This window comes from Larimichthys crocea, unplaced genomic scaffold (genome assembly GCF_000972845.2).
Source record: "Larimichthys crocea isolate SSNF unplaced genomic scaffold, L_crocea_2.0 scaffold56645, whole genome shotgun sequence".
NCBI classification, from domain to species: Eukaryota; Metazoa; Chordata; class Actinopteri; family Sciaenidae; genus Larimichthys; species Larimichthys crocea.
This window is the reverse complement of record NW_020857401.1, coordinates 92-8,807: the sequence shown is the minus strand read 5'-3', so window position 1 is coordinate 8,807 and position 8,716 is coordinate 92. Positions and strand designations below refer to the sequence as shown.

Here is an 8,716-nt window from a genome sequence, read left to right as displayed (position 1 = left end):
ATATATGCACTTTAAATTATGGATAATTTAAAAAGCCAATTTGGTTTTGGGTGTCTCGCTCATGGACCCTTGTGTTTCATATTATTTTAATTGTCTGATTTTATTCCCTTGAATGCAGTCCTGAAATATTTTAATCCTTGCTCAAGCATGTGAAGCATTTTGGAACTTTATTAGGAAAAGTTCTGTATAAATAAAGTTAATTATACCCTCCTGAGCTGCCAACCATGAACATAAACTCCCAAAACCCCCCAAAACTTCTGGATTAAGGGAAGATAAAGAGCTCACCACTTGCCAACTATCTTGCTGATGTAGCCCTTCTCCTTAAGCATCCTGGGTAACAAAATCTCATCCTTCGAGATTCCTCCCACTATCTCCTGTGGTGTGTATGCTGTAAAAAAAAAGAAGTCAAAATTTAGTGCAGAAAACTTTCCATGACTTTATTGCACACTGTACATTATAGACCAAGTAATGAGAAAACCTGCAAGAAATTATCTGCAGCTGGATAATTTGCACAGTAAGGATGTAGTGTAGACTGTACCATTTCTGGCGTGGGCATTAGTGGTGTAGAAACCGTTTCTGACAGGCAGCCTCCCGGTGAGAAGTGCAGCTCTGGCTGTCATTAAAATGACAAAAGTTATTAGGAGTTCTCTATGCTGGGCCTTCCAAATGATTTTTTACTGGCAAACACAAAGGGTGAACTGTCCTCTAGTTCCCTCTCTGCAACCAATGTCACATTGGAGATGATTGAATGAATCCAACTCGTTAAGCTTTAAATTCTGAAATTAGATAAGCGAATTCAATTTTTGTACTTTATTGTCGTAGTTAATAAAAATACAGTTTTCTCTGCCATATGTTTCTGCAACCACGACCAATAGTGTGATTCAACTCAATTATCTACCTGATCCACCTTCATCTATTGTAATCTTTGCAGTCAGGTAAAAACCTGAACCTCCAGATTTCAACTCAAAAAGAAGAAAAGAAACTTTTCAGCTTGACTGCTTTGCATTTCTAAACTTTGCTCACAGGTTTTTATAACTTTTCATGAACAAACTCCATTCTGAATTCATAACATTTAATAAACCTTCAGTTAAACTGCATAAAAACATTAAAATGACCAAGGCTAGACTTTAGAGGTTTCTCACCACAGTGATGCTACAACACCTACTTTGCTGCATAGGAAGAATGTAACATATTGTACTCAGTTTTGCATGAGACGATTTGTGAGCTTCATTTTAACAAATAACTAAATTCTGTGGTAGGTCAGTGTCTGGAATCAGGTTATTTCAACATTTTAATGACGTGGCAATAAAAACACAGGTTGACATAGAAAGCTGCAGCTGTGATGATAGAATGATGAAATTATTTTAACATTTTGCAAAACTGAAAGTGCTGATTCAGTCCTGTTTTACAGAATCGCTGACTCACACGGGGAACAGAGTGGGTTTGCTGTGTAGAAATTTGGAAGCAGCATGCCCTGAGCTGCCATGGCATCCAGGTTGGGGGTTTCTTTGGAGGGCTGACCAAACACCCCCAAGTCCCCCCAACCCATCTGAATAACAGAGGGAAAGATTGGAGAGTTTATTAACAAGTCTTGCATATATATATATATATTCACAGCAGAGAGGTAAAACACACATGTAAGCACAGACACACACAGACAAAGACAAAATAAACACAGAGAGGTGGAAATAGATATTTTACAAACTCATTCACTGCTCCAACAGATGTGTGCTGCAGATGTGATGATGCACTGCAGTCACGAGGACACATCCAAACAAAAACAAAAACAAAGGGGAAATAACTCACGTCATCCATGAGCATGATGATGATGTTTGGAGATGAAGCATTTGAAGGCTTTTCTGTTAAGGAACAACATATTGATGCGAAAAACAGAGTGAGAGTCTGAGTCCACCTCAGTCGCATTGCTATGCTGGAGTCACATGAGCGTCAGCTTCGAGGAAGTGGCTTGTTTGCCTTCGTGCGGGTCCTCGGCGCAGCACATGCGCATAAACAAGAGATCAGATTAGATTAGATTCAACTTTATTGCCATTACACATGTATAAATACAAGGCAACGAAATGCAGTTTAGCATCTAATCAGAAGATGACAGATAGTGAAATATAAGTTAAATGCAGTATTTACCGTAGCTCAAGGTTGATAAGGTGTGTATTGCTATATAGATAGTAGATATTTAGAGGAATTGTTTTGAGTTGTGTTTTTAAATTGATTTGAGATTTCGCAAGTTTTATTTAATAAACACATTAATGTGGTAGCGTCATATGTTAGGATTTTAAAAAAAAACAAAGAAAAACAAAACTTGCAATTTGGTGCATTCATTCACTGACTTCTGATAAATGCTGTACGTGCGACATAAATTATACAAAAAAAAAAAAGAAGCTAAATTACAAACTTGCACTATGAATAAGGTCAACTATAGAATAACTAAAACACCGGGTGTATTGTGCACTCTGTGTGTTATTACAAACTTTTGTTTCCTCTTTTCCAACGGCGCTTGAACGCAGCACATTCACGTGACATGCGTCTGACAGCTGGGAAGAGGAACACTGACATGGCGGTGTGCATAGCTGTGATCGCTAAAGAGGTAATTATCGCTGTTTTTAACCGTCCCACCTTTATCCACAGCCTGTTTTTAGAATTGTTACATATTTTCCTTATTCTTAAAGTCGTCTCTGAGCAAATGTCAGCCCTCCTCTGTGGGTAGGAAACACCCAAAACAGGGCTAGCAGCTAACAACATTAGCATCCTTCAGCCTGGCTTGCTGTTGCCAGTTTTGTCACGTCGCTTTGTCACGTCAGATGTTGTGTCTGTGTTTTTAAACATTATTGTGTGTCTGTGTCCTTCTCCCCTTCAGAACTACCCGCTGTATATCCGCAGCGTGCCCACTCAGAATGAGCTGAAGTTTCACTACACGGTGCACACCTCTCTGGACGTGGTGGAGGAGAAGATCTCAGCAGTGGGCAAATCTCTAGGGGACCAGAGAGAGCTGTACCTGGGCCTGCTGTACCCCACTGAAGACTACAAAGTGTATCCTTAATGTTTTTTTAAAAGGTTTATGGAAAATTAACAAGACAAGTGAAAACACCTCTACTAATCAAGACAGATGCTGAATGTTTATATGAGTGTATGAGACCTTACCTGCAGCTTTGTAGTCTTCCGACCACTCAAAGCACTTTTACATTAGTACATATCTCCTTCAAACATTCACACATTGATGGCAGTGGCTGCCATGCAAGGCGCCAACAGTAGTGGTAATCGGCATCAGGCCGATTCCCCTCCAGGAATTCACGATGTTGCGATTTGCAACTTCAGTGAATCCCTGTGAATTCAGGGCGGTGTTGCAATTTTACTTCCGCGCAGTCTGCCCGGGGGATTCAACTCGGCAGGTCAGGGACAGCGGCACGGTGCTGGAGGATCCCCTCGTGGGACCTCTCCCCTGACTGGCCTCCGCCGAGCGCATTTCCTCCGCGGCGGCTCTTGGTCGGCATGGAAACACTCGGGGGTGAAGGTGGCTCATGGCTCCATCCACGCGCTTTACAGCGCCCGCCCACTTGCCCCTCTCCGAGACAATCAATTTACGTATGATCCGATTAGTCGACTAATCGAAAAAATAATCGGTGATTAGTCGACTATCAAAAAAATCGTTTGTGGTAACCCTAGAGCTGACCATTGATACGCATTCACACACCGATGGCACATATCTTGCCCAAGGACACTTCGACCGATGATCTGATTAGTGGACGTCCCGCTCTACCTCCGAGCCACAGCCGCCACGTAAGTGCTCCTGTCATCCATGTACATAATGTAAATAATCTCTTACAGCTGAAACCAAATATCCTTAACTGGCGTACAAGATATGGGTACGTCACCAACTCCAAGGTGAAGTTTGTCATTGTCGTGGATTCATCCAACACATCGTTAAGGGACAATGAAATTAGAAGTGTAAGTTAAACACAGCCCAATCATTTTTTCCTCTGACCATGTTTGCATCGTTTAACACGGATCCACAAACTATTTTCTCTTGTCAGGATGTTGATCTAGTTATAACAGTGTGTGTTCACACACTGAATTAAATCTTATCCTCACGTCTCAATAGTAAAGTGATACCTCTTGATGGCTAACTTTATGGAAACTAATTCTAGAAACCTTGCTACAGTTTGTTTTTTTTTGCATGTACAAAGTTTCTCTACTTTTATTCAGTGCAGAATCCACACACACAGAAAACCGAAATCAGGAAGAGCATGAACAAATCCACGACAGAGTGATGTGCTTTTTAATTTAAAGTTTTCTTGTGAATGGTTTAAAAGTAGTGACTTGTTCTCTTCCAGATGTTCCGAAAATTACACAACTCTTTTACCGACGTAATGTGTAACCCATTCCACAATCCCGGAGACCCCATTCAGTCCAAGTGAGCTTGTACTTGATATTCAGATATAATCACAGTTCTCCAAAATCTAGCAATGTTTTAATTGTTGACCGTTGATTCTTCAGGGCCTTCGATGGCATCGTATCTGGAATGATGGTGCAAACTGGTTGACGTCCCGTCCATTCCTTCTCCTGAGCCTCCACTGTACAGACCACCCTTAATCATATTTTTATTTGTATACATGTTGCCTTGATTCTTGAAATGCATTAAGTAATAAAACTGGATTGTTGTTGCACATCACTGCATGCGTCATTTTACTACAAATGGTCTGGATCATTGTTTTATTTATTCATTCACTTACATAGTAAAGAACTAGTTATACATAGGGAGGATTTATACATAACATTGCAGGCAGCAACACAATACATTCGCATCAATTTGTAAAAACTGTAAGAGACGCAAACAATTTGAGGATTCTCCCATGCATTCACAGCAACATAAACTTATACTGCAACGTCTCTGACCCCAGTCTTCATTCTTCACGTCTCACCTACTTGAAGATCTGACGAAGGGATGCAAAGTCATCTGCTGTCCATTCTGGCTCTCACAAGATGCTCAACTCAGTAATGCCTGGAAACGCTTCTTTAAAATTAGCAGTTCTACTCGCCCACTTCAGCGTGTGTGCTGTGGGTAGTGCTAGCGCTGTTGAGGGTAGTGCTGTCCACTCGACCCTGCCCCCAGCTCCTCTGACGGTGGAGTGATGAGAAGAAGACACGGGTAACGTTTAGGCATCTGTTCGTGGTAGTCCATGTGTCCCCACTGTCTTTTCCCCACTGAGGGGCCTCCTCCGTAATAAGGGTGGGGTGTTTGATGTTGTGGCCTGGTCGACTGGTATCGGAACCTTCCTCGAGAGCTGTTCTGGTATCGGGGTGGACGGTAACCACGGCCCCTGCCTCTGGAGTGGCCACCTCGGTGTCCTCCTCGGTCTGTGGTGCTGATGCCTGGCATGTTGGTCCTCTTGGGCATTACCTGCAAGCCAAAGAACAGTAGATGTTATTGGAAATGTCACGTTTGCTATTAAACAGTGATGGAACGCAAAAATCAAAGCACAAATATTAACATTTAAAAGCAGTTCAAACAGAGGAAAAGGAAAACTAAATGGGTGCTGTGAAGGGAAGTTACATGACCTTTTTAATGTTAGTTTCCACTTCCAAACAGTGAGTAACATTATCTGCACACAAAGTGCTTATGATGAATCATGATAAGAGGAAGTGCTACATTTCTGAAGATCTGTCTTGTTTCTCTGAAACTCAGTTTAAAACACTTCCTCCCACATCCTTCGCCTGAACAAGCCAAACCCATTCCTTCTGACTGTCCTACAATCTCATGTTTGTAGTCCCCAGAGTGCTAAAGGCTGTCTGCAACCAGTGCACCATCACTGTCATTTGGACAGTTGGAAGTATCTAACTAGTTTAAGGGTTTTTCCTTAAAGACTAACATGTAATGTAATGCTTCTCACCTTGAGGACTCTTCCTCTGAACAAGGTCTCGTGCAAACCAATGGCGCTGTGCACAGAGTCACGATCAGAGAACTCAATGTAAGCAAAGCTGTGAAAGAGAGGAGAGAGAATCCCGACGATAAATAAACCATCATGATCAAAACAGTGTCCGGCAGATAAAAAAGTATAAACTGCAGGCACAGGTTGAACTTACCCTTTGGGATGGCCGGAGAATCTGTCACACAGGATGGTAACTCTGTTGACGGGGCCGCAGCCATTGAAATGGATCTCCAACTCGTCTGCAGTAGCTCCATAGTCTACCTGGGATTTGATCCAACAGTGTGTCAGATCAGAGGAGTAACAAAATACCCAGCGTGAAGAAAGAGACATACAAGTCTTACGTTTCCAACATAGACTGATCTGTTGTCTGCGTCTATCCTCTCCTCAGGGGTCATATTGTAGAAAGGCCCTGAGGAGGAGACAAAAACAATACTTAAGATAATATAAAGACCGCCTACACAGGTGAAATGAACACAATGATCACCTCTCAGCTTCTCAGAACACCCTTTTCATCCATCATCTTTGACAATACATATCTCAAAATCTGTCTCCTCACTGTTTGCATCTCTGTTCTGAAGCAGGAACCGAAAGGAGGGGGAGGGTAAAGGGAATGAGGAGATGCAAACAGGCAGAAAATCGCCACAGGCAGCCAACGATGGACCCTTCTGGTTCTCTGGGGCTCACTGCTTCGTCTCATTGGGCAGTGATGAGGCACTTGTGAAGTGTCCCAGGTGTTAGCCAGATGGCGGAGTATGCGGCTACCTCACCTGCCTGGAGGCTGTGACGCTACACACCTGGCTAAGAGAATGCGCTGTCGAGGCTTCCCAAATGCACAATCAGCATTTAGCTGTACAACAATGTGACACGATAAACAAACCACAACGCGGATAACACCCATAAGGGGGGCTGTCTCACCAGGCCGAGGGCTGCTGGTCAGGAGCTGCATCTCCCCCATGTCGCACCTCTCCTCCTCCTCCTTCAGTCTCTCCGTTTCTTCTTCCATCTCCAGCTCCTGAACCCTCGCCTTGATGGCCGCCAGCTCCTGAGAAAACACAAGCATGGAAGACAAGAGCGTGAGGCATGGACTTGAGCAGAATAGTGGTGGACAAATGAAAGGAAAACCTGAATCTGGGAGTGCAATGGTCAACCCAACCTATGAGAGTTTGGATCCTCAACACCAAATAAGAGAAACTCATTTGGGTGAACGGTGTTCACTCAATTTTCAAGTTTTTAATGATGACATTTTAATTTAGTAAAGGTTTTTCTTTGATTTGTCACTCATCTGTGTATTGATTGTGACATAAGAAGCAATTTGGTAGTTTGATATCTAAAAATGAAATATGGACTGCTTGGCAAACATCTTTTTTTTTTTAACAAAGTTGTTCATGTGAAAGCAGCAACATGTCTCCCAAATATGTAGGATACTCATTCAATTAAAGACATGTTGAAATGTTGAACGCATTTACATTTTATTGGGCTCATGTTGAAGTCATAGCAAGCACAATATCTTGGGTTTAAGCCTTATTTCAGTGCCTAAACCACGTTATAGCCTCTCAGGGCGCTCAGCGTGTTCACACAGGATGTGTCTCACTGATTGCACAAAAACGTGTATCAGTGATATAACGACTGCACATAGCATAGCTGATGTCCGTGCGTTATTCGTCCAACGTGACAACCGTCATTTGCTCTCCCTGCCTGCCGACGTGCGTAAAACAAAAAACAAAACCGACGAACAAACGTGACGACAGCCTTTTGATTCACTACACAAACATAACGATACCCACCGGGTCCTCGGCGAAATGCTCCCCGATGGACTCGCCCTCCAGGTAGCCGTACTCGAGATGATTTTCCGCCATGCTCACTGCTCAAACATGGCATCTGCAAAGAAGACTGCGGCTTGCCAAGAAAAAAAAAACACCACAATAAATAAATAAATATATAGATATATAGATCTCGTCAGTGAGGAAACGAGATGATGGTGCACAGACGCGACACCTGACAGCATATGAGGTAGACTAATAGATATCACCTGTGAATGAGACTCATGACGCGCCGGATTGATTGACAGCAGCGTGCACGTGAGAGGGACGCTGGAGGAGGATGCGTGCGTCACAGTGGCGCAGCAACAGGGGGGCCCCTCGTCCTCTCCTCTGGCCCCCTCATGATGCCTTCCGGTCAAAGGAAGTAAGAGGTAAGAATTTTCACAGTTTTTCCAACGACCTCCAGGTGTTCCAGGAGCACGATGCCAGACGTTAAACAGTCAACAAAAACACGTCTGACCGTGACAAAGTGATGTTTCCCTGGCAAGTGTGCGCACGCGGTTTATCTCTCAGCGGTGCAGCTTTATTGTGTATGAACAGAACACAGGAGGGAAAACGGTACAAGGTAACAGATAACATAGTAATTTTTATTTTATGGCACTTTCATACTTGGAAATATGTATAAATAGTCAATTCATGAATATTGTGGTCTACAAATACACCACACCCCCCCTCCGTTGTTGACTGAAATGTACCAGAGAAATATGTGTGGTGTTAAATTGGAGTTTCTTCATGAGGTCAGGGTAGATTTGGCGTTGCATTGTTCTTTGTGTAGCAGTGCTGGTAGTACCCATCTCTCTCCATACGTCACCCCTGCGTCTAAAATTATAATCAGAATCAGAATCAAATTTGATATAAATACAGATATAAATACACCTAGAAAAGGGTTGTGGTGGGGCTGGAGCCTATCCCCAAAGGGGGTGTGGTATGGGGTATATAGATTATATATATATA

General features: G+C 42.9%; 3 protein-coding genes across 5 annotated transcripts; 1 reads left to right on the top strand and 2 right to left on the bottom strand.

The window, feature by feature from the left end:
* Positions 1–33: 33 nt before the first annotated feature.
* On the bottom strand, positions 34–1,973 carry LOC113745261 (N-acetylgalactosamine-6-sulfatase-like). The gene is made up of 4 exons (XM_027276783.1): positions 1,807–1,973; positions 1,426–1,549; positions 539–613; positions 34–388 (listed from the first exon to the last, which is right to left on the bottom strand). Exons 1-4 carry the CDS (start codon positions 1,921–1,923, stop codon positions 282–284), a joined length of 423 nt encoding a protein of 140 aa, XP_027132584.1. The 5' UTR covers positions 1,924–1,973; the 3' UTR covers positions 34–281.
* A 514-nt stretch (positions 1,974–2,487) lies between these two features.
* Positions 2,488–4,679, top strand: trappc2l (trafficking protein particle complex subunit 2L). Its single transcript, XM_019279341.2, has 5 exons — positions 2,488–2,602; positions 2,873–3,045; positions 3,873–3,960; positions 4,347–4,426; positions 4,510–4,679. Exons 1-5 carry the CDS (start codon positions 2,537–2,539, stop codon positions 4,553–4,555), a joined length of 453 nt encoding a protein of 150 aa, XP_019134886.1. The 5' UTR covers positions 2,488–2,536; the 3' UTR covers positions 4,556–4,679.
* A 32-nt stretch (positions 4,680–4,711) lies between these two features.
* On the bottom strand, positions 4,712–8,079 carry LOC104922767 (embryonic polyadenylate-binding protein 2-B). Of its 3 annotated transcripts, none has more exons than XM_019279340.2 (7): positions 7,972–8,079; positions 7,727–7,832; positions 6,858–6,984; positions 6,284–6,351; positions 6,097–6,203; positions 5,904–5,991; positions 4,712–5,413 (listed from the first exon to the last, which is right to left on the bottom strand). In XM_019279340.2, the coding sequence occupies exons 2-7, from the start codon at positions 7,796–7,798 to the stop codon at positions 5,081–5,083; spliced, it is 795 nt and encodes a 264-aa protein (XP_019134885.1). In that variant the 5' UTR covers positions 7,799–7,832; positions 7,972–8,079; the 3' UTR covers positions 4,712–5,080. The 3 variants fall into 3 exon arrangements, with proteins under 3 accessions (XP_019134885.1, XP_019134884.1, XP_010733997.1); XM_019279339.2 differs by having other exon boundaries at positions 7,727–7,838; positions 7,972–8,070; XM_010735695.3 differs by lacking the exon at positions 7,972–8,079 and having other exon boundaries at positions 7,727–7,956.
* Positions 8,080–8,716: the final 637 nt, after the last annotated feature.

Coding starts and splice junctions, on each gene's coding strand:
- LOC104922767 (XM_019279340.2), bottom strand. CDS start 7,798: ATGGCGGAAAATCATCTCGAGTACGGCTACCTGGAGGGCGAGTCCATC. Junction 6,985..7,726: donor AGCATTTCGCCGAGGACCCG/GTGGGTATCGTT, acceptor GTGTTTTCTCAG/GAGCTGGCGGCCATCAAGGC. Junction 6,352..6,857: donor GACCAGCAGCCCTCGGCCTG/GTGAGACAGCCC, acceptor TCTCCTCCTCAG/GGCCTTTCTACAATATGACC.
- trappc2l (XM_019279341.2), top strand. CDS start 2,537: ATGCGTCTGACAGCTGGGAAGAGGAACACTGACATGGCGGTGTGCATA. Junction 3,046..3,872: donor CCCACTGAAGACTACAAAGT/GTATCCTTAATG, acceptor CTGGCGTACAAG/ATATGGGTACGTCACCAACT. Junction 3,961..4,346: donor GGGACAATGAAATTAGAAGT/GTAAGTTAAACA, acceptor GTTCTCTTCCAG/ATGTTCCGAAAATTACACAA.
- LOC113745261 (XM_027276783.1), bottom strand. CDS start 1,923: ATGCGACTGAGGTGGACTCAGACTCTCACTCTGTTTTTCGCATCAATA. Junction 614..1,425: donor AAACCCACTCTGTTCCCCGT/GTGAGTCAGCGA, acceptor TTTTAATGACAG/CCAGAGCTGCACTTCTCACC. Junction 389..538: donor TAATGCCCACGCCAGAAATG/GTACAGTCTACA, acceptor TTTTTTTTACAG/CATACACACCACAGGAGATA.